This window comes from Triturus cristatus, chromosome 6 (genome assembly GCF_964204655.1).
Source record: "Triturus cristatus chromosome 6, aTriCri1.1, whole genome shotgun sequence".
Lineage (NCBI taxonomy): Eukaryota > Metazoa > Chordata > Amphibia > Caudata > Salamandridae > Triturus > Triturus cristatus.
Genome location: NC_140589.1, coordinates 213,223,156 through 213,247,267, shown reverse-complemented (window position 1 = coordinate 213,247,267; position 24,112 = coordinate 213,223,156). Strand labels below are relative to the sequence as shown.

Here is a 24,112-nt window from a genome sequence, read left to right as displayed (position 1 = left end):
TGACTCCCGCCTCGACTTCTCTTTTTTTCTCCCTCTCTTCTCCTCACCAATCTTCTTTATGAAGAGCTTAGTCTTCCTCTCCTTCAGCGCTTTAGGATTCATGCTCCTACAGCACCCGCATTCTTCCATATCATGGTCTGAAGAAAGGCACCATAAGCAGTCCTGATGCGGATCCGTCATGGACATCAGGCCTCCACATTCCCTACAGGGCTTAAAGCCCGACTTCCTAGTCGAAGACATACCGAATTTTACACAGTAACACAGCTAAACTACAAAGTAGCCAGAGAGCACTGGAAAAAACCGTTGCGCGTCGACGGCGCGGAAAAAAGGGAACGGACGTCATCACGCCGACGTGGGCTTCTTATGGCTCCGGTGACGTCGTATGGAGTCGCGTGCGGAGCCGATGCATTGTGACGTCGCCCACGTCGACGTGGAGTGCTGGGAAAGAAAAGTTCCGTGGAATGCTGGCGCAGGGGATATTCACAAGGTGAGGAATCCACTGGCAGATGTATCCATCAGAATGGATTTACACCATTTAAAAAAAAGGTCGCTTTCTGAACCACACTCTACCTTTTTGCCAAATCTTGAGTAATTCAGTTCAGCAGTTCGGGCTGTAGCCCGTCTCAAAATTTCCTATGGAAATTAACATGGAGAAAACTCGTTTTGGGACCCCCTTTTTTACCCCAGACCCCTCTTGACGACTCACCCCCAAACTTTCGGGATAGCAGCTGACCTGGATAGACCTTTTTGGGAGAATTTCGCGAGGCTTCGTCAAATGATGCCAAAGTTATTAGCAAATCAAAAAATGCTTTTCCTATGGAAACTAGGTTCTAACTATAACTACCTACAGGAGACCGCCAGTAGGTAAAAAAAACAAATATATATATTTTTCATATATACTTTTTTTTTATTATTTCCGGGGTCCCGTGCATGGGCTGGAATATTCAGTGCTTAGGAGTATTGATGAGGATCCCCTGGGAGAGAACATCTAGTTCTGGAAATCCAAAGTTTTTAACCCCTTCCATGCTGCGCAGATTCCGCCGCTGTGCTGACGGAATCTTGCGCGGGCGTGGTCATGACGGAACGGTTCCGTCATGAGCACAGCTCAACCGTGGCTCATGACGGAACCGTTCCGTCATGAGCACCGAAGGGGTTAAAGCTATTTTCTTACACTAGAAAGTTATCTGTCCTGTTTTAGTGCAGAATTGGAGAGCTCCTCTGAACTGTGCATCAACTGAGCCAGGTAAATTGCGTTAGTGGGGCTGGGGGCACTTTCAGGGTTTTACACACAAAGACAAGCACACACTTGTAGACACATGTAGACACATCCACATGTGGACAAACAATCCAACATATGGATTAATTTGCACATGCAAAAATGCCACACAGGGACACGCACTGCAGAAACACCACCATAGATCCTACACATACAACACCTGCTCCCCCTTCTCGGTCTTTGTCGGTCTATGGTAAACTGAGAATATGTGGATCTTTCCAAGAAGCACACGTCACATGCACGTATCTGTAAGTAATGACGCACTCAGGAACAAAGGAAGCAGGGTCAATTGCAGATGTAGTTGTGTTCCTGCACAAGGAGGCATTAGAATTTTGACCAAATAAATGCAGTGTTTACAATATTGCCTTCTAAACCAAATACGTAAAGGAGTTTGTTAGACCGGTTAACCTTAGGGCGATCTTCCCCAAAACTTTTTGCTTTCTCCCCTCCTGTTTTGCTGAATTTGTTTTTGTTGGCCTTAGGAATCTGTGCACTTTACAACTGCTAAACAGTACGGAAGTGCTTGTGCTCACTCCCTAAAACAAGATAACATTGAATTACACCTGATTAGCATATTTAATTTACTTACAAGTCCCTAGTAATGTGCCATAACATATACCACCAACTGGTAAATTAAATGTTACTAGTGGGCCTGCAGCACTTATTGTGCCACCCACTTAAGTAGCACCATAAACATTTCTGCCCTGCCAATACAGCCTGTGAGCAGTTTTGAACAGTCAATTTGACTATACCTTTTGTCAATCCCAGAAGTCACTTTTTAATATCTAAAAGTCACCTCTAGGGAGGGTAGGTTCTAAATTGCCCATAGGACAGTGTTGTATTCCGCTTTAGGTGTCCGTATATAGGTTTTCATGATACATGTCCTTATTTAGGCACAATTCGCATTGCCCTTATATAGGCATAAGATCCCAGTCCTTATTTAGGCATTAGCCACGCTATCCAAATACAGGCATGGTCACCTACATCCGTCCACCCAAACGTCACAACGAGTTCTTAGAAACCAGACCCTTAAGCTCTTGGGAGTTTCCCCTGGCACAGGATTATTGATTTCTCCAAGAACTCATATATTATGCATGAACTACTATTCCATAAGGGTTCATTCCCGATGTCTTCCTCTGCCCGACTTTACGTCAATGCTAACATTCCAAGGCACCTACCGGGTATAAATATACCTTTCCTTGCCCAAACAAGTAGGAGGAGACCTCTACTTTAGAGGAGCTCATGTCCCGGCCTGACGCACTGACAGGAGACGCTGTCATCCCTGCATGCATAGAATCCAGCTTCCAGTGTTCTGACTCCCTTTGCGGGGTGTTGAGTTAGAGACCCGGAAAGAGATTCCCACCTCTCTCATTCTCAAGGTATGGAGCGGACTAGAACCTAGAGGGACTCTTGGCATACTAAACTTAGCATACCATACTATAGCCTACCAGAGTATAGCATACAGCAGCTACTTCTTACCTTGTACTACACTTAGGTACACTGGGGTAGAACTAGTTAGAGACGCATCTCATGACTACTCGCATTTTTAGCTTGTTATTTATGTATATAAATATGTGTCATAGCTACAAGATAATGCTAGCGTAGTATTATTTCTTTATATTGCTTATGCTGTACATAATATATCTTGCATACTGTCTTGTGATTGTAACAGCTCATATCTCTTACATGAGAAACAAGACTGTTCAATAAATCCTTTTATTGAAACGCCCGTCTATTCTTTCCGTGTAACTCTGAAGAAGCTAAGCATGCACGATTAGCGGAGTGAAACTTCTCAGTTGTTTCCACAATTCTGAGTGTGTTCCGATTCTCAAGGGAAACAAATTTGTCATGTTTATGCGGTTGCCAGAAACTAATCCCTTCTTGTTTACAAGGAGTTTCTAGTGGCCTCTGAGTTAGCTGGTACAAATTAATAAAGTTTAATACACTCGATAGGGGCATACTGACCTCAGTCCTATGCCAAATCTATAGAGTATATTATTCCAATGCGCAGAGACTATTAGGGAAATAGGAACTACACTACAACAGTGCATTGTACTTGAAAAGCTGGACATGTTCTTTTATGTTTTGAATGTCCTGCTATTGAAAAAATATTTTCTGCTCCTGTGAGGCCTATCTCTCCAAAAGAAGAACACTGGGATAACTTATGACATTTAATAAGTGCAAACTATTGATTGGAAGCAGGTAGAAATAGGTTTGGTGTCTAGGGAATTGCAATTTAAAATCCTCTTTAATGGCAAAATCTGATTTTAAGTCACAACTCTGAAAAAGCCACTCCAAGAAAGTTGAAATGTTACTATGCTAACCATTTTGTGCCTGCATCCTGGTCATATGACAAGGTGCAGTTGACGTTTGGCCTCTGCCATACAATAGAGAGCCTGGATGCTGGCAGGACAGGGGTTGGTGGCATGGGGCAGGGAGATGTGCACAGTCCCACTTGCACATCAATAGACACTGCAGCAAAAAAGCTGGGATCAGGGCAGGGAGACTAGAAATTCCCGACACTTCTGTAGGGGGAAAATTCTTCAAAGGGGGCACCAGATATCCAAATGGGACCCTCAGACCCAGTCTTCAGTTCACCTCTGGACCTGTGGAAGGACTCAGTGGACTGCCCGGCTGCCTGCTGTGTACTTCAGAGGACCAACCTGCTGTTTCAGTTCAGTTTTCCTGCTTGAAACCAATACTTCCAGAGTGAATACAAGGTTTAGTTGGCTGGCCTCCTAATCTGAGCCTCAGGGAGAGAAAACGCTCTGGCCATCTTGAACCATCTTGACGCCGGCCTGAGTGAGTCCTCCACCTCCAAGAGGTACCCGTTCAGTTCTGGACCTTTGGAAGTGGTCCTATTGTTGCCCAGAAAGCCCAAATCCAAAACTTGGGAATTTTCTGCCGAAAAGTGCTCTAAGAACCAGAAAGAGATCTGGGCCTACCTGCTTGCCGGCCAAGCTGCATCGCTGGTTGGCCTGAATTTGCAGTAGCTCCTGCTACATTCTTCTCCACAACAGTAAATTCTGTTCAGCAGCTCCTCAAAGAAAGTATGTCCAGCCTCATGGAGCCATTGTCCGTTATAGCCTGCAGCTCTATCCAGCTGGAAATTTGCGACTCTCAAAAACAAGAGACCAAGTCCGAATATACGAATCTTCACTGCTTCTTTGTCCAGTAGCTCCAAGACATCGCCCCCTCCTTGGACACCGTCATCTACCTTGCCCTGCTGAACTTACCTTCTCAGATATTTTTCTTCCAAACTTTTTTTTCCCCCAGTCCAAAAGTAATCGGACACTAGGCAAAATCTACTACCTGTATCCAGATTGCGCTCTGCCGTAACTTTCAAGACTGCCCTGGTTTCACGCAACTAGATGTCTGCAGTTGGTGCTTTGATCTGTTAGGTGCTATTTTTCACTTAAACTTTAAAATCCATAACTCTAGTTCTATTGATTACATTTCTGTTTTAGTGTCAAATAATTTATAGAAATTGATTCTATTTTTATAAATTGCTGTTAGATTTTGTTTTGTGTTTTCACTTTATGACTGTTTAAGTACTGCATAAATGTTTCACAAATTGCCTCCAAGATAAGCCAGAATGCTTTTGTGCCAAGCTATCAGAAGGTTAAGCACAGGTTAATTTTGTAGTATAGCTGTTAGACTGAAAATGTGTTCACTTTGTGAAAGAAAGCTGAAAGTTGGTACAAACATTAGTCTTTGTAATAGTAATCATATAAGAGCATAATACCTCTCCTCTCTCCCCAAGTGGATCTTGCCTATAATGTCATAATCTAATCAAAATCCAAGATGGCTGACAAATATCAAATAATCATATTAAATCTTCAGATTTGCATCAAATTAGGCATGAAAGTTCATGTGTACGTCAGTGCATGCCCACGCTGAATCTAGACTGACGTCAAATATAAAACCAAAAAGGCTGCAATTAAGGAGGACAGGAATAATTAACACTTTAGAGAAAGTAAATTTATTTGCATAGTTTGCATCCTTACAACTATGGACACGTGTAGGATATTTCCATTGTAATTTAACAATACAAGACTATATAAAACCCTGACAACATTTCTATAATATGAAACAATGATAATATGAGTTGGTATACAGACTTAACTTTGATAACAGTTTCCACTGCAAAAGCCAAGGTCGGAGCACAGGAGGCTCGCCTTTGAGCATTTGCATCGATTTCAGCACAACGTTTTGCACCTACAAAAAAGAAGATCTTTGCATGCCTTAGATGCCTCTAGAATGGTTGTCCAATGTGGTACCATTACTCAATGAATCTACTTCAAGCCTCAATCCTTTAAATTTGGCAATTCTTGCATGTGCACTAAAGTCTGAACCAAACATGGTAAGCAGATCATTCAACATGTTGATAAAGAGTGTCTTGTGTAGATGGGATGTTTTTAATAGTTCTGTTGCCACTGGCAATCATGAAATTGGGAGCACCATTTATTTCATGCAATGGACAAGTGCGGCTATACGTTAGTACAATGAATCTCTCAACATTTCTGTAGTGAACAGGATCAACAGAACTTAATTGATCTAACTAATTTAAATGCGGAAGTAGCAGAAGACAGTGCCATCGAGGTGTCATAAGCTGCTTTCTTCCCGCTCCCATGAAGAGTCGACATGGTGTGGCAACCTGTAAAAGCATGGAAAAAGGGAAGATATTCACATATATCAACGCCAAAACTTGCTGCAATACTGTGAGCTGGTATGTACCAGCCCTTTCCTCCTGTACCAAATGCTAGCCCCAATTATTGACATCCAATGTTTTTAAAATGTACAAACACAACAACGACTACATCGGTGTCTACTGTACTAATGATTATTCTGGAATGACCTTCAGTTGCTGCGTGGAAAGAATGAAGCACAACTCGTGTTCTGCTTCCTCTTAATTGCAAGGCGATATTTCTTAATTTATAATTGCTGTACAGCTTGCAACTTTAGCCTGAAAGGCGACAATTACTTGCTTCCCTTTGATGTTAAGTTGCACATGCCTACTCAGTAAACCAAACAACTTTGTTTTCGTCTCATCTAAGAAAACTATGCCAATATTTGGGAACAGAAATGTTAGATTCAACTCTATTCCTTAGACCCTCACCTTTTTTCTTCAACACTTTGCTTGATGCTTCCAGTGATATAGATATCCCACACAAGGTCCAACGTTTCCCGTTCCTTGCTTGAGTTTCTATATAGGATATAAAACCTGTTCAAGCGTAATCATCAAATGTTTTACACTTGGGAGATAGCATATTTACTATAATTGCACCATCTGAAACATTAACAGCCATCTCTGGAGCAGTGTTCTGTATGGTGGTACTTCAGTCAATGCAGTCCAATAGCTCCCGACTTCAGTCCTTGTCTGAGCTTTCCGTTCACAGACATAGATGGCAGAAAATACGGATTCTCATGTTTGAAAAATTCTTCTAAGTTGCCATAGGTTGGCTGACACCCAATAAATAATCTAGCAAACTGATTGCAATTACTTTGTAACGAGGATAGTTTGTCTTTGGACTCAGAAGTTTTATGCAGGCTGGTGCTGAGTAATTGAAGCACGTTCCTTAGCACTGTACTGTTATGGGCTTCAAACACGTTTGCCACAACTCATGAAAATTGAAGTTCTATTGCGATCTACCTAGTTCATGTGCCGTTTTCACCTAAGTGATAACTGTAGCACTCTTAACTTCATTGCAATACATATAAATAAATGTTGACAGATGGTAAAAAGTATGAATATTTACTTCAAATGTATAACAGATTTGAATTTTAAAGTTTTCTACATAATTTTGGGAGCCATTTTGGTTTTATATTTATGAAATCACAGTCTAGATCCAACGTGGGCATGGATATGAAATGCACCGATGTGTACACATGATCATTTGTGCCAAAGTTGACGCAAATAAGAAGATTTAAAATGAATTTTTGATTATTGTTGAACACCTTGGATTTAGATTAGACTATATGACATCATAGGCAATATCCTCTTTGAAACCTGCTCTTAAATGCTTATTACCAATACTAATGTCTGTACCAACTTTCAGCTTTCTATCACAATGTGAATGATTTTTGTTAGATAACCGGCTTAACAGCCGCACTATTGTGACTTTTGTGATTCACCCTGACCAGGATTGTGGATGTTGCTTGAAAAGGGCTATCGCCCCCCACAACCAACAACCAAATTGCTCAGAGTTCTATATGCTTTGGGTTTTGTACGCGCAGCTCCAAAGTCACCAAGCTCCATGTACTAGTTAATCCAGACCAAGTTTTTACCATTGGATGTTAGGATTTGTAGTCCAATTTAACAGATTTAAAACCAGACCTACAACTGCCACAATTAGAAGTAACTTTCTGGACCAAAAGCGCTACTCACGCATGGAAGTGAGAAACCTGGGAGCTTTACACACATCTCAACAAGTGAGGATGCAGATTAGTTGCATTTCAGGATACAAATTTGACAGAATATTAGTGGTAAGTTTCTTTTCTCTGTTTTTGAGTGCCCTTAGAAAAGGAACATGAACAATTATTAGCAACAGTGCGCTGATCACTAATTTAGGACAGTTTCAGATATGAAGAGGCCGCTCCACAGAACAGGAAAGTGGGAGGTCAGTGAGGAATCACCAGCTAAAGTATTCAAAAGAAAAAGCAATACCAAAGGAAACTTGTTTGTCTGGCCCTTTTCATTGCATGGCCTGTTTACAGAGGAAGCTTATTATTGGTGTAGAGGCAAGAGGTTAAACCAGCAGGGATGCTTTTAGAATAACGTTTTTCTGATTGATACTTCTAATTGCAGATTTCTCACATTAATACAAATACCAAAAAGGTACCTCCCCAAGATGGAGGGTCTGTGGAGTGGGCCAAGACCAAAACATCTTGCAGAACAGAGCAAACAAAGCATTTCGGCCTGACCGGACAGTCAAGGCACAAATGCTTTGTAAACATGTGCACAGACGTCCAAGCTGCAGTTGGGCCAATGTCAAGCACAGACACCCCTCGCACCAGTGCAGTGGTTGAAGCATTGGTACTGGTGAATTGGGCTATCAGGCCTTCCAAGAGGTTGATTTCCGGCCAGTGCCTAGCGGATCTTAATGCAAAGGAATTTCATCTCAGCAGGATGTTCTTATGCACAGCTCCGAAAAGCACAAGAGTCAGAAGGTGCAGCATGCAACTATACACAGGCTCTAAGGACGCACACATAAGGAATATCAAGACCAAGTTACAGTCCCACTGTGGAATCAAGGGTTTGGACCATGTGAACCCAAAAGGGGATTTAAACAAGGAAGATTGTCCAAGAAATGTAGACTGGATGAAAGGGCAAACAAATCTTTTACTGGGCCTGCTGTAAGGCCTTGCTGAGCTAAAGATAAACAAAAGGATGGCAAACAGCTTCTTTAGTAAATTTCTTTTCAAATCTCGCCATATGGTTAGGAAATAGGCAATAAAGCTATTCTTATAAGTGTCCTCAGTACGAAGGTTTAACTTTACGGAAGGAAATATAAGGCATAACAAGGTCTTTTTTGGATTAAGCGGACATGGCTAGCTGTAACAGCCAAGACAACTCACTGGCAACAGAAAGCTGCTACTGGGCAGGACAAACAAAGATTGCAAATAAAGAAACTTACATAGGAGTGTTTGAGTAGAGTTCACAGAAACACCCTTTAAATATGTCTTGTGGTAGAAATCGAAGGTACGCAGACCTATAGAACAAGTTACTTACCTTCGGTAACGATGTATCTGTAAGAAACATTAGTTAGATTCCTCACCTTAGAATATCCCCAGGCGTCAGACTGGATCCGGAAGATTATTGTAGCAATACCCCTTGCGCGTCGCTAGGCGTCGTCTGCGGCTCCGCGTCCGTCGTCGGCTTCGTGCGCCGGAATGAAGTCGTCAGAGTACTTAGACGCCGCCCTCGCGCGCTGACGTCAGTTCTTGTACATAGCCTTCCGCGCCAGGAACGCAGAGCCATGCAAGAGACCGACACTGGTGCCAAAACATTCTAGGGCCCTGAAAGGGATAGCCTTAACCCTAGATGTCAGTTCGCAGAACGGGGAGGATGGGTGGGTCGGTGAGGAATCTAACTAATGTTTCTTACAGATACATCGTTACCGAAGGTCAGTAACTTGTTCATCTGAAAGAAACACGTTAGTTAGATTCCTCACTTTAGAATAGATACCCAAGCAATACCAACCCCGGTGGTGGGTCTGCGAACCAAGATCACACCAGAAAGTCCTGGAGGACAGAACGGCCAAAGAAGCCATCCCTCCGGACTTGGCTGTCTAGGCAATAATGCCTGGCAAACGTGTGCAGCGAAGCCCACGTTGCCGCCTGACAGATGTCCTGCAAAGGGACTCCCCGCCCCAAAGCAGTAGTAGCCGCTGTAGGAGAGTAGGGTCTGCTTTCTATGTTCACCCCCACTTTTTGCTTTTGCTTTACTGGTTTTCGACTTAGATGTGGCTGTGGGCCTGCTAATCAGACCCACAGCCCTGCTGTTCTATCTCTAAATTAATACTATGTACTTTAGGTGCATAACCCATTTGGATAGGATCACCTTATTGGCCCCTGTACAGTGTACCCTAGGTACCCAGGGCATAGGTGTACCCTAGGCCTACCAGGGGCTGCAGCATGTATTATGCCACCCCTGGCCTGGCCTTCTATTTTGACACAACTGGCTGATCACTCAGCTGGGGCAAGGTCGTGTAATCACCCCTTGCTTAGGCGTAGTATTCCTATACCTAACTTACATATAGACACGTATACCTATCAGCCACTCCTATGGCAGGCTTTAACAATCCTGGAGGCAGAGTGCTTGGTAACATGTGAGATGGTGCTCTAGCATGAGCTGAGCCTGTCTGCAGCTTTCGGAACTAAGTCCTTATAGCTGTTCTATGATATAGCCTACCATATACTCTTAAAGTGCCTTATAATCTTAGACGGTTATGGTAACTATGGTTTGGCTTTATCGAAACATGTCGTGTAAGGTGTCTAACACTGTGGAATAATACCCCCATGCCATTTCTGGACATGAGAATATTATTCCCCCCTTCTAGAGGGGAAGACATGTTAAAATCATACTTCAACTGTTAGCCTCTGACCAAAGCCTCAGCATCACAAAATGGATGCTGCTGCCACGACACAAGTCTGACCTCCTGCAGCTGGGAGTGATCCCAGCCAGGGAGGCCTGGACAATAGGTTTCCTGCTTGGGGAGGTGCTAGCACCTCCCCAGACAGCCTTTAGTGTATTGGGGCAGGGTGGGCTGAAAGGAATGAGACATGCCTGGGGCACACAAGTTGTTCCTTGCATAGTCCAGTTCAAACCGGCGCTGGGGCACTCCAGCCCCAGCTCTGGCGCGAAACTGGACAAAGGGAAGTGGGTGTAACCACCCCCTCCCAGGTCCCACCCATAAGGCGTGACCTAGCAGGTATCCCAGCCCCCCAGATTAGTATAAGAGTAGGAGTTGGGCCTCAAGACTTTAGATTATCCTGAACCTGCAAGACTGAACAGAAACTCTGGACCTTCGACATTCGACGAAAGAAGAAGACTGAAGAATCTCCCTTGTAGCCAAGGAGTGGCTGTAGGAAGGTGGATATCTGACTATGGTTACCCCCAACTTTTTGCCTAGTGTCTAGCTGGTTTTTCGACTTAGTTGGCCTGAGATCCTGCCATTCAGGGTCTCAGGCTGTCTGCTCTCTCTGTAAAATGGATTCCATGTACCCTAGGTACATTCCCAATTGGTAAGGATCACCTTATTTGACCCTGTACAGTGTACCCTAGGTACCCAGGGCATAGGTGTACCCTAGGCCTCCCAGGGGCTGCAGCATGTATTATGCCACCCCTGGTCTGGCCTTCCAATCAGACACAACTGGCTGATCACTCAGCTGGGGCAAGGTCGTGTAATCACCCCTTGCTTAGGTGTAGTATTCCTATACCTACCCTATATATAGACACATGTGTACCTATCAGTCACTCCTATGGCAGGCCTTAACAATCCTGGAGGCAGAGTGCTTGGTAACATGTGAGATGGTGCTCTAGCATGAGCTGAGCCTGTCTGCAGCTTTCGGAACCATGTCCTTATAGCTGTTCTATGATATAGCCTACCATATACTCTTAAAGTGCCTTATAATCTTAAACGGTTATGGTAACTATGGTTGGGCTGTATCAAAACATGTCGTGTAAGGTGTCTAACACTTTGGAATAATACCCCCATACCATTTCTGGTGATGAGGATATTATTCCTCCCTTCTAGAGGGAGAGACATGTTAAAATCATACTTTGCTGTGTAACCTCTGACCAAGGCCTCAGCATCACAAAATGGATGCTGCTGCCACGACACAAGTCTGACCTCCTGCAGCTGGGAGTGATCCCAGCCAGGGAGGCTTGGACAATAGGTTTCCTGCTTGGGGAGGTGCTAGCACCTCTCCAGACAGCCTTTAGTGTATTGGGGCAGGGTGGGCTGAAAGGAATGAGACATGCCTGGGGCACACAAGGTGTTCCTTGCATAGTCCAGTTCAAACCGGTGCTGGGGCACTCCAGCCCCAGCTCTGGCGCGAAACTGGACAAAGGGAAGTGGGTGTAACCACCCCCTCCCAGGTCCCACCCATAAGGCGTGACCTAGCAGGTAGCCCCAGCCCCCCAGATTAGTATAAGAGTGGGAGTTGGGCCTCAAGACTTTAGATTATCCTGAACCTGCAAAACTGAACAGAAACTCTGGACCTTCGACATTCGACGAAAGAAGAAGACTGAAGAATCTCCCTTGTAGCCAAGGAGTGGCTACCCTGTGCAAACAGGCACCATCAAGTGACTACCCTTTGCTTTGTGAAACGTTCGACGAGGAACCGACTGCAGAGCCCGACCAGAGCCTTGATTTCCAGACTTCTCCGACCCTCATCCACATCTGCAGCAGAGCTGAGATCCGTGGAGGCGACGAGCGACGTGGGACCGGCTACCTGGGAAAAGTGGCTAGTAACTTACAGCGCAGCTTCTGAGGTACCCTCGAAGTTGTGCACCGGGGATTGAGAAGCCCCAACCCCAAGCACCATCTGCACCGAAGACCAGCCCCCCACACTCCACGAGTCCTGCGTGGGGCCCTTCAGCATTTTCCTGCTTGCCGCGTCTGTCCGGTTGCTTGCCCGCTGGCTAGTGGCCTTTGTGACGACGCTCCCTAAAATCTTCTGCGCTGGTTTGGCTCCTCCAGACTGGCTCCCGCTTCTCTGCAAAGAAGAAGCACCCCAGACCTTCCTGGTCTGCACCAGAAGCAAGTCCCTTGTTCTTCGTGGGTTCCGCTTGCCAAGGCTTGGTGAGTCCTAGTCCAACTTCGACGCCGCCGACAGCAAGAGCCTTCGTGGGACAGCTCGCCTCCTGGTCCTGGTCGTCCTCGACGCTTCCTGGTCCTCCTGGCTCCAGCGACAAGCTTCACCTTCCCCTGCAACTCTTCACGACATCGCCTGGTTCCTTCCTGGTTCCACGTGGTCACTGGCTAGTGACCTTGACTCTGTCCCCTCTGCTTGCAGGTTTCTTCTCTTCTTGATCCCAGGCTTGGGATCCACCGGACACTCTCCCCTGACTGCCTGTCAGCATCTTTCTTCAGGCATCCATAGGAGTCGACGACGAAAACGACGCATCTTCACCCCTATGCACCCGCAGCCTGTGGGCTAGGTAACTTGGGTACTCCGGTGCTCATCAGGATAGTGACTATCCTAGTGTCTAGTTTTCAAGTCTCAACTTCCTAGCTACTCCGGAAGTGTCCTAAATCTATCTATTTCTAAACTGTAACATTGCTATTGACTTTTACGCATTACGCGTGAGTGTTTCCACTCTGCACACGAATCCCGTGGGCCTCCCACTCCCTAACTAACGCTAGTGTAGTGTAGCCCCAGCGATTCCCTAGGCCTAGGCCTATTCTATTTCCGTGACAGTGGTTCTTATACCACTTATTTAGTATATGGTTTGCGTGGCCCCTAGGGCCTAACTGTATTACTTACCTGTGTGACTTACTGTATGCATTAATAAGACTGTGTTGTACTTACCTCTAAACTCATAAAGAGTGCTGAGGGTTTGCTTAGAATAAATACACTTTATTTTATATATATATCTGTTGTGGTGTCCTTTCATTTGGTATTCAAGGGATTATATATGGTATCACAGCTGGCTTCACATGCCATTCAGAGTTTAGCCTAAGACTGCTCTTGTCCATGCTACCACTAGGATAGCTGGTCTATAAGGTTGACTTTACAACCAATCACCATAAGGGTATTTGGACTGATATAAGGTGTACACTATAACTAGTGACATCATACATCAGGCCAACTTCTCACATTGGTGAGCAGCGGTTGGGATCTGAGCTTGCTGTTGTAATACCATTGTAATCTTGAGATACTAAATTGGAAGATCACACAGATATTGTCTAGGTACATATAACATAGTTTAGTATACTTAAGTCCTACTGGACTTAGTGGTTGTAGGTTGAAGGGAGTAACACACCCTGACTACAACTACTAGAGAGGTTTAGTAGAAACAACTAGTGTAGGTAGGTGCACACACCACACCCTCACTAGAATCATGCCCCTGGATGGAGATCACACTGATGCTCCCTCAGGAGAGGAGAATCCTAGACAGGTTCCCTCTAGGTATGATGCATTCACATTCCAGGAGATGAGACACTTGTGTACCTCCAGAGGAATAAAACAGGGTGCAAACCCTACCCTTAGACAGCTAGTGGAGCTTCTGGAGGCCTATGATGCTGAAAGAGCTGCCAGGGATGGTGCCATAGCTGTAGATAGGGGTCTACCCACCACAGAGGAGTCAGATGGGCCTTCAGATGGGGAGGTAGACAGCCAGGGCCAAGTAAGGAGACTTAGCCAGGCTAACCTAAGCTTACATGGGAGTTTGCATGGGGTCCCCCCATACAGACCCCCAAGTAGGTTTTCACAGAGAAACAGGAGGGACAGATCCCCTTCAGTGGAATCCATCCACTCCCATGTTTCTAGCATCTCTAATGTTTCCTCTCACAGGGGAATGAGTTCACCTGAGAGAAAGGAGCATAAAGCCAGAATGAGGGAAGCTAATCTGAGGATTCAGAGGGAAGAAATTGCCCTTGCCAAAGAGAAGCTTGCTCTGGCTAGAGAGCAAAAATTGTGTGGGTCAGAACCCACTGGTGGCAGCAACATTCCTAGAGATAGGGATAAGTCTTATGACCATAGAAACCTAAGCAAGATAGTCCCCCCATATCAGAATGGGGATGACATCCACAAATGGATGACTGCTTTGGAGAGGGCCTGCAAAGTACAGCAGGTACCCCAAAGTCAGTGGGCAGCTATCTTGTGGCTCTCCTTTTCTGATAAAGGTAGAGACAAGCTCCTCACAGTCAGTGATGAGGATGCAAACAATTACAAAGTCCTGAAGAGTGCTCTGATAGATGGGTTTGGCTTAACCACTGAGCAATATAGGTTGTTGTTCAGAGACACCCAGAAGACACAGACACAGGACTGGTCTGATTTTGTGGATTGTGCCACTAAGGCTTTGGAAGGTTGGTTGACTGGCAGCAAGGTGCAGGACTATACAGGATTGTACAACTTGATTATGAGGGAGCAGATCCTTAGTAATTGTCAGAACCAGCTTCTCCATCAACACCTGGTAGACTCAGATTTGACCTCTCCCCAAGAATTGGGAAAGAGGGCAGATAAATGGGTCAGGACCAGGATTAGGCCTAAAAATCAGGGTGGTGACCAAAAGAAAGATACCACCAAGCCTCAAGAGAAGGGTGGGGATAAAGCAAAAGAGAAATCTTCCTCAGGGCCCCAAAACTCCACACAGGGTGGTGGGTCCCAAGCTCCCTCCTCTTCCACAGTTAAAAAGCCTTACTGCCATGTGTGTAAAACACCTGGGCATTGGAAAACTGACAGCAGTTGTCCACAGGCTAAAAACAAAACTGTTCCTCCAACTACTCCTGTAACACCACCTATTACTGTCAGCAGTAATCCCCCAGGTGGTGGGAGTGCCCCCAAAAATTTGGTTGGGTTTTCTTGGGGAACACAGGGGGATCCTGGCTTAGCCAATTCCCCTGCGGCAGCTACTCTTGTCTGTGATGGTGGCATGGGGTTTGCCAACTTCACTGCCTGTCCCAACACTTTGGGTAGGTACAGACAGGAACCCTACATCAATGGTAGAAAAGCTGAGGCCTACAGAGACACTGGAGCTAGCATCACTATGGTGGCCCATAGGCTAGTTCCCTCTGAGCAGCTTTTGCCTGGTTTCTCATACCAGGTAACTAACATTGATGGCAAACAAAATAGTCATCCCATGGCAGAAGTATGTCTCAGCTGGGGAGGGGTCACTGGCCCTAAAAGGGTGGCAGTGTCTCCAACCTTGCCTGTGGACTGCTTGCTGGGGAATGACTTAGAACTCTCAGCTTGGGCTGGAGTTGAACAAGACACCCATTCCAAAATGGTAGGCCTTTCCAAAAAGGGTAGTGGGGTTGTGCCAGTCACAGCCCCTGTCCAAGTAGCTTTCCTCCCTGAAAAGGTTGGAAGGGCAGTGGTAGCCACAGCCCAGGCACAGACAGACTTCCCTGTAGGGACTGACAGAGCTGTAACAGTCACAGCTCAAACCCAAACTGAGGGCCTTCCTGAAAAGGTTGGCAAGGCTGTAATGGTCTCAGCCCACACTCAGACTGATATAGGTGTAGTGAAGCCTGAAACAATGGATCACTCCACACAGACAGAGAGTAGTGGGGAGGAAGAAAAGTCTCCCTCCCCCCAGACATTAGGAAAAGGTCAGCCTCCTCAGGGATCTGACCTCACCCCTTGTGAAGGAACTGCCCCAGAGGTAGCCAGGCCTGGCCTGGCAGAGCCTCTGATGTCAGTGGCCCCTTCCAAGGTGGGACCCAGTCTGGTGCAGGTAGCCTGCCTCTCTCTACCCTGCCTCAGTCAGCCCAGGGCTGCAGAGGCCAGGGAGGCCAGTGGACCCCAAGAGGGCCCCTGTCCACAAGAACCCCCCCTTCAAAAGAATGAGGATTGCCTGGTTAGTTGCCCTAGCCAGGTGATGGGTAAAAACATTCCTGAGGGATCCCCTTCACAGGTAGTTAGGGACCTCCCCCAGAGGGATTCTGTTGGGCACAGGCAAACCTGGGACCTTAGGGCCCCAAACCTGACCTGTCCCTCCAGTAAGCCCACAAAAGGGACCCAGCCTCCAGCTTTAGGTAGCCAGAGGCTGACCCTGAGAGCACAGTGCAACTCAGTTAGAGAAAGAAAGGCATCCATGGTGGAGGATGATTGGAGGAAGCTGAGGCCTCACTTTGAGGACACTCACTTCAGTACTCCATCTCAACACCAGCCTTTTTCTTTGCAAAGACACACCAAAGGTAGAGATTCCCTATGGTGGAGACCCTATGATATCTCTAGGATGAGGGATTGCTTAGTGGACCATGAGACAGGGGGTAACCATGCCAGTGCTGGTTCTTCCTTATATGGCCACTCAGGCAATAGAGGCTTACCTTGTAAAGGCCAGCCTTATCTCCTTTCGTTTGGGGGGGGGTTGTGTAGGAAGGTGGATATCTGACTATGGTTACCCCCAACTTTTTGCCTAGTGTCTAGCTGGTTTTTCGACTTAGTTGGCCTGAGATCCTGCCATTCAGGGTCTCAGGCTGTCTGCTCTCTCTGTAAAATGGATTCCATGTACCCTAGGTACATTCCCAATTGGTAAGGATCACCTTATTTGACCCTGTACAGTGTACCCTAGGTACCCAGGGCATAGGTGTACCCTAGGCCTCCCAGGGGCTGCAGCATGTATTATGCCACCCCTGGTCTGGCCTTCCAATCAGACACAACTGGCTGATCACTCAGCTGGGGCAAGGTCGTGTAATCACCCCTTGCTTAGGTGTAGTATTCCTATACCTACCCTATATATAGACACATGTGTACCTATCAGTCACTCCTATGGCAGGCCTTAACAATCCTGGAGGCAGAGTGCTTGGTAACATGTGAGATGGTGCTCTAGCATGAGCTGAGCCTGTCTGCAGCTTTCGGAACCATGTCCTTATAGCTGTTCTATGATATAGCCTACCATATACTCTTAAAGTGCCTTATAATCTTAAACGGTTATGGTAACTATGGTTGGGCTGTATCAAAACATGTCGTGTAAGGTGTCTAACACTTTGGAATAATACCCCCATACCATTTCTGGTGATGAGGATATTATTCCTCCCTTCTAGAGGGAGAGACATGTTAAAATCATACTTTGCTGTGTAACCTCTGACCAAGGCCTCAGCATCACAAAATGGATGCTGCTGCCACGACACAAGTCTGACCTCCTGCAGCTGGGAGTGATCCCAGCCAGGGAGGCTTGGACAATAGGTTTCCTGCTTGGGGAGGTGCTAGCACCTCTCCAGACAGCCTTTAGTGTATTGGGGCAGGGTGGGCTGAAAGGAATGAGACATGCCTGGGGCACACAAGGTGTTCCTTGCATAGTCCAGTTCAAACCGGTGCTGGGGCACTCCAGCCCCAGCTCTGGCGCGAAACTGGACAAAGGGAAGTGGGTGTAACCACCCCCTCCCAGGTCCCACCCATAAGGCGTGACCTAGCAGGTAGCCCCAGCCCCCCAGATTAGTATAAGAGTGGGAGTTGGGCCTCAAGACTTTAGATTATCCTGAACCTGCAAAACTGAACAGAAACTCTGGACCTTCGACATTCGACGAAAGAAGAAGACTGAAGAATCTCCCTTGTAGCCAAGGAGTGGCTACCCTGTGCAAACAGGCACCATCAAGTGACTACCCTTTGCTTTGTGAAACGTTCGACGAGGAACCGACTGCAGAGCCCGACCAGAGCCTTGATTTCCAGACTTCTCCGACCCTCATCCACATCTGCAGCAGAGCTGAGATCCGTGGAGGCGACGAGCGACGTGGGACCGGCTACCTGGGAAAAGTGGCTAGTAACTTACAGCGCAGCTTCTGAGGTACCCTCGAAGTTGTGCACCGGGGATTGAGAAGCCCCAACCCCAAGCACCATCTGCACCGAAGACCAGCCCCCCACACTCCACGAGTCCTGCGTGGGGCCCTTCAGCATTTTCCTGCTTGCCGCGTCTGTCCGGTTGCTTGCCCGCTGGCTAGTGGCCTTTGTGACGACGCTCCCTAAAATCTTCTGCGCTGGTTTGGCTCCTCCAGACTGGCTCCCGCTTCTCTGCAAAGAAGAAGCACCCCAGACCTTCCTGGTCTGCACCAGAAGCAAGTCCCTTGTTCTTCGTGGGTTCCGCTTGCCAAGGCTTGGTGAGTCCTAGTCCAACTTCGACGCCGCCGACAGCAAGAGCCTTCGTGGGACAGCTCGCCTCCTGGTCCTGGTCGTCCTCGACGCTTCCTGGTCCTCCTGGCTCCAGCGACAAGCTTCACCTTCCCCTGCAACTCTTCACGACATCGCCTGGTTCCTTCCTGGTTCCACGTGGTCACTGGCTAGTGACCTTGACTCTGTCCCCTCTGCTTGCAGGTTTCTTCTCTTCTTGATCCCAGGCTTGGGATCCACCGGACACTCTCCCCTGACTGCCTGTCAGCATCTTTCTTCAGGCATCCATAGGAGTCGACGACGAAAACGACGCATCTTCACCCCTATGCACCCGCAGCCTGTGGGCTAGGTAACTTGGGTACTCCGGTGCTCATCAGGATAGTGACTATCCTAGTGTCTAGTTTTCAAGTCTCAACTTCCTAGCTACTCCGGAAGTGTCCTAAATCTATCTATTTCTAAACTGTAACATTGCTATTGACTTTTACGCATTACGCGTGAGTGTTTCCACTCTGCACACGAATCCCGTGGGCCTCCCACTCCCTAACTAACGCTAGTGTAGTGTAGCCCCAGCGATTCCCTAGGCCTAGGCCTATTCTATTTCCGTGACAGTGGTTCTTATACCACTTATTTAGTATATGGTTTGCGTGGCCCCTAGGGCCTAACTGTATTACTTACCTGTGTGACTTACTGTATGCATTAATAAGACTGTGTTGTACTTACCTCTAAACTCATAAAGAGTGCTGAGGGTTTGCTTAGAATAAATACACTTTATTTTATATATATATCTGTTGTGGTGTCCTTTCATTTGGTATTCAAGGGATTATATATGGTATCACAGCTGGCTTCACATGCCATTCAGAGTTTAGCCTAAGACTGCTCTTGTCCATGCTACCACTAGGATAGCTGGTCTATAAGGTTGACTTTACAACCAATCACCATAAGGGTATTTGGACTGATATAAGGTGTACACTATAACTAGTGACATCATACATCAGGCCAACTTCTCACAGTGGCTACCCTGTGCAAACAGGCACCATCAAGAGACTACCCTTTGCTTTGCCCACGTTCTACGAGGAACCGACTGCAGAGCCTGACCAGAGCCTTGACTTCCAGACTTCTCCGACCCTGATCCACATCGACAGCAAAGCTGAGATCCGTGGAGGCGACGAGCGACGTGGGACCGGCTACCTGGAAAAAGTGGCTAGTAACTTAAAGCGCAGCTTCTGAGGTACCCTCGAAGTTGTGCACCGGGGATTGAGAAGCCCCAACCCCAAGCACCATCTGCACCGAAGATCAGCCCCCCACACTCCACGAGTCCTGCGTGGGGCCCTTCAGCATTTTCCTGCTTGCCGCGTCTGTCCGGTTGCTTGCCCGCTGGCTAGTGGCCTTTGTGACGACGCACCCTGCAATCTTCTGCGCTGGTTTGGCTCCTCCAGACTGGCTCCCGCTTCTCTGCAAAGAAGAAGCACCCCAGACCTTCCTGGTCTGCACCAGAAGCAAGTCCTTCGTTCTTCGTGGGTTCCGCTTGCCAAGGCTTGGTGAGTCCTAGTCCAACTTCGACACCGCCGACAGCAAGAGCTTCGTGGGACAGCTCGCCTCCTGGTCCAGGTCGTCCTCGACGCTTCCTGGTCCTCCTGGCTGCAGCGACAAGCTTCACCTTCACCTGCAATCTTCACGACATCGCCTGGTTCCTTCCTGGTTCCACGTGGTCACTGGCTAGTGACCTTGACTCTGTCCCTTCTGCTTGCAGGTTTCTTCTCTTCTTGATCCCAGCCTTGGGATCCACCGGACACTCTTCATTGACTGCCTATCAGCATCTTTCTTCAGGCATCCATAGGAGTCGACGACGAAAACGACGCATCTTCACCCCTATGCACCCGCAGCCTGTGGGCTAGGTAACTTGGGTACTCCGGTGCTCATCAGGATAGTGACTATCCTAGTGTCTAGTTTTCAAGTCCCAACTTCCTAGCTACTCCGGAAGTGTCCTAAATCTACCGTTTTCTAAACTGTACTATTGCTATTGACTTTTACGCATTACGCGTGAGTGTTTCCACTCTGCACACGAATCCCGTGGGCCTCCCACTTCCTAACTAACGCTAGTGTAGTGTAGCCCCAGCGATTCCCTAGGCCTAGGCCTATTCTATTTCCGTGACAGTGGTCCTTATACCACTTACTTAGTATATGGTTTGCGTGGCCCCTAGGGCCTAACTGTATTACTTACCTGTGTGACTTAATGTATGTTTAAATAAGACTGTGTTGTACTTACCTCTAATCTCATAAAGAGTGCTGAGGGTTTGACTAGAATAAATACACTTTATTTTATATATATATCTGTTGTGGTGTCCTTTCATTTGGTATTCAAGGGATTATATATGGTATCACAGCTGGCTTCACATGCCATTCAGAGTTTAGCCTAAGACTGCTCTTGTCCATGCTACCACTAGGATAGCTGGTCTATAAGGTTGACTTTACAACCAATCACCATAAGGGTATTTGGACTGATATAAGGTGTACACTAGAACTAGTGACATCATACATCAGGCCAACTTCTCACAGCCGCCATGGCCCGAGTAGAAAGGGCGCGCAGCCCAACAGGCGGGTCCTTTTTTGCCAAGGAATAACAGATTTTTATACACAAAACGACCCACTGGGAGATGGTCCGTTTGTGCACAGCTTTGCCCTTCTTTGCACCTACGTAGCCAACGAAAAGCTGGTCGTCCACTCGGAACTGTTTTGTGCGGTCTAAATAAAAGGAGAGCGCACGTTTTGGGTCTTGGGTCCAGACGGTGGAGTCGCTCTTCCTCTTTGGAAGGATGCGGAGGCAGAAAGAAGGTGGGCAAGGTGACAGATTGCCCAAGATGAAAGGGTGTCACCACTTTCGGTAAAAAGGAAGGACGAGGCCGAAGGACAACCTTGTCCGGATGAACAGATAGAAAAAGAGGCTTGGACGATAGAGCCTGGAGCTCACTCACCCGTCTAGCCGAGGTGATGGCTATCAGGAAAGCAGTTTAAAGAGTTAGAAGACGAAGAGGAGAATTGTGAAGAGGCTCAAAGGGAGCGCACATCATGAATGTTAAGACAAGATTCAAGTCCCACTGAGGCATTACGAAAGGGACAGGAGGGAACGTGTGAGTAATGCCTTTAAGAAAGCGTGACACTACAGGGGACTTGAAAAGAGAGGGCTGATCAGGAAGCCGTAAGAAGGCAGAGAGGGCAGCAAGATAACCTTTCAAGATGCCCAGGGCAGAGCCCTGCCGGTCCAAAGAAAGAAGAAAGAGGAGAACCTCAGAAAGAGGGGCGGAAAGGGGATCCACAGCCTTTGCTGTGCACCATGCCACAAATTTGTTCCACCGGCAGGCGTATACCGTCTTTGTGGAGGGACGCCTGGCTGCCAGAATGATATCACAGACTTCAGGAGGCAAGTCAAATGGCATCAACTGCCGCCGCTCAATCTCCACGCATGGAGGTGGAGGCTGGACAGGTTCGGGTGGAGGACCGTCCCCTGCTGCTGCGACAGAAGATCCTCCCGAAGGGGCAGACGTATCGGAGGATCGGTCAACATACTGAGTAGCTCGGGATACCAGTACCTTCGTGCCCAATCTGGAGCCACCAAGATGACTTGGGCCCGGTCGCGCCTGATCTTCTTCAGCGCTCTGGGCAGAAGTGGTATAGGCGGAAAGGCGTACAACAGACCGCAACTCCACTCGCGACGAAAAGCGTCGCCGAGCGAGTGCCGCCTTGGAAATTCCAATGCGCAGAACTGCTGACATTGCGCGTTCTCGCCGGTGGCGAATAGATCTAACCAAGGCTCTCCCCACTGCTGAAAGAGACCTTGCGCCACCTCGGAGTTCAGACGCCATTCGTGATCCATCATGCACCGGCGGCTGAGTTCGTCTGCTCTGGCGTTCAGAGAGCCCGCCAGATGGTGAACCACTAGGGTGATGCCCTGGTGTTCCAGCCATGTCCAGAGGCGCAGAGCCTCCTGACAAAGGGTCCACGACCCCACCCCGCCCTGTTTGTTGCAATACCACATGGCGGTGGTATTGTCCGTGAACACCTGCACGACACTTCCCCGGACAGAGGTAAGGAAGGCTTTCAGTGCAAGTCGGATCGCTCTCAGCTCCAACAAGTTGATGTTGAGGCGAGACTCCGCCGGAGACCAGAGGCCTCTGATCTCCGCCTCTCCCATATGGCCACCCCATCCCAGGAGGGACGCATCCGTCACTACGACATGCTCCGGTAGGGAGAGGCTCTTGCCCGTGACCCAATCGCGGTCCTTGAGCTACCACTGCAACTGCTGTGCAGTGCCCTCCGAGATCAAGACATGGTCGGACAGGTTGCTGTGATGCTGGGCCCACTGAAACTTCAGGTCCCACTGCAGAGCCCGCATGCGCCGCCTGGCATTATGCACTAGTAGGATGCAGGAGGCCATCAGCCCCAGAAGCCGCAACACTAGCCTGACCGAAACCCAGGATAGAGGCCGAAAGATGGGAATCAAGGCCTGTATATCCCGGACCCGCTGTTCCGGCGGATGAACCCGGAACCGCGCCGAATCGAGAACCGCTCCGATGAAGAGGAGCTTCTGAGAGGGGCTCAGGTGTGACTTCGGCACGTTGATGGAAAACCCTAGCAAATGCAGGAGATCCGCCGTAGTCTGGAGGTGGGAGACGACTGACTGGGGCGAGCCCACCTTCAACAACCAGTCGTCGAGATAAGGGAAGACTGGAACCCCTGATCTGCGCAGATGAGCTGCGACCACCGCCATCACTTTCGTGAACACCCGAGGGGCACTGGTAAGGCCGAAGGGGAGCACGGTGAACTGAAAGTACTCCTGACCCACCGTGAACCGCAGGTAACGCCGGTGGGCCGGCAGGACGGGGATATGGAAATATGCGTCCTGCAAGTCCAACGCTACCATCCAGTCTACAGGGTCTAGGGCAGCAAGAACCTGAGCCAAAGTCAACATTTTGAACCGTTCCTTCCTGAGGAAGGCATTGACGTTCCTGAGGTCCAAGATAGGGCATAGGCCTCCTTTGCCCTTCTTGGGAACCAGAAAGTAGTGGGAATAACAACCACGACCTACTTCTGGGCTCGGAACGCGCTCGACGGCCTCCTTGGCCAAGCGGGCCGAAACTTCCTCTTGTAGAAGATTCAAATGATACCCCGAGATACGGTGGTACTGCGGTGGCATGGCTGGAGGGGTCGTCTCGAAGGGGAGGGAGTAGCCCCTTCGGACGATTTGCAGCACCCACCTGTCCGAAGTAATGGTACGCCAGTGGAGCAGGTGATGGCGAATCCGGCTTCCCACTGGCGTGGAATGGGCCTGAAAGATCGGACTAGGAAGGCTTTGAGGCGGATGCTGCCGGGGTTGATGTGGACTGACCGCGTCGTCCTCCAGTACCGCCTCGGCGGAAACCACGTCCGCGTGCAGGCTGGTTCTGCGGCCGGTGGCTAGGCGGCCGTGAGGAGGTGCCCCTTCCTTGGCCACGAAAGGAGCGAAAAGCGGAAGTTTGTGGCCGCGGGGCCGAGAGGCCCAAGGACGTGGCCGTAGCCCGG

At 48.1% G+C, this 24,112-nt stretch overlaps 1 protein-coding gene across 9 annotated transcripts in view; it reads right to left on the bottom strand.

Moving 5' to 3' along the window:
- Window positions 1–24,112, bottom strand: part of TDRD6 (tudor domain containing 6) — a 2,207,410-nt gene that overhangs the window by 481,653 nt on the left and 1,701,645 nt on the right. Inside the window, exon 26 of one of the 9 annotated variants that reach the window (XM_085610557.1) lies at window positions 5,280–5,933. The exons of the other annotated variants lie outside the window; for them this stretch is intronic. Within the exon in view, the coding sequence (XP_085466683.1) occupies window positions 5,815–5,933 (119 nt within the window). The 3' untranslated portion in view covers window positions 5,280–5,814. Of the gene's footprint in view, window positions 1–5,279; window positions 5,934–24,112 lie in introns of those variants that run through there. 9 annotated transcript variants of the gene reach the window in all.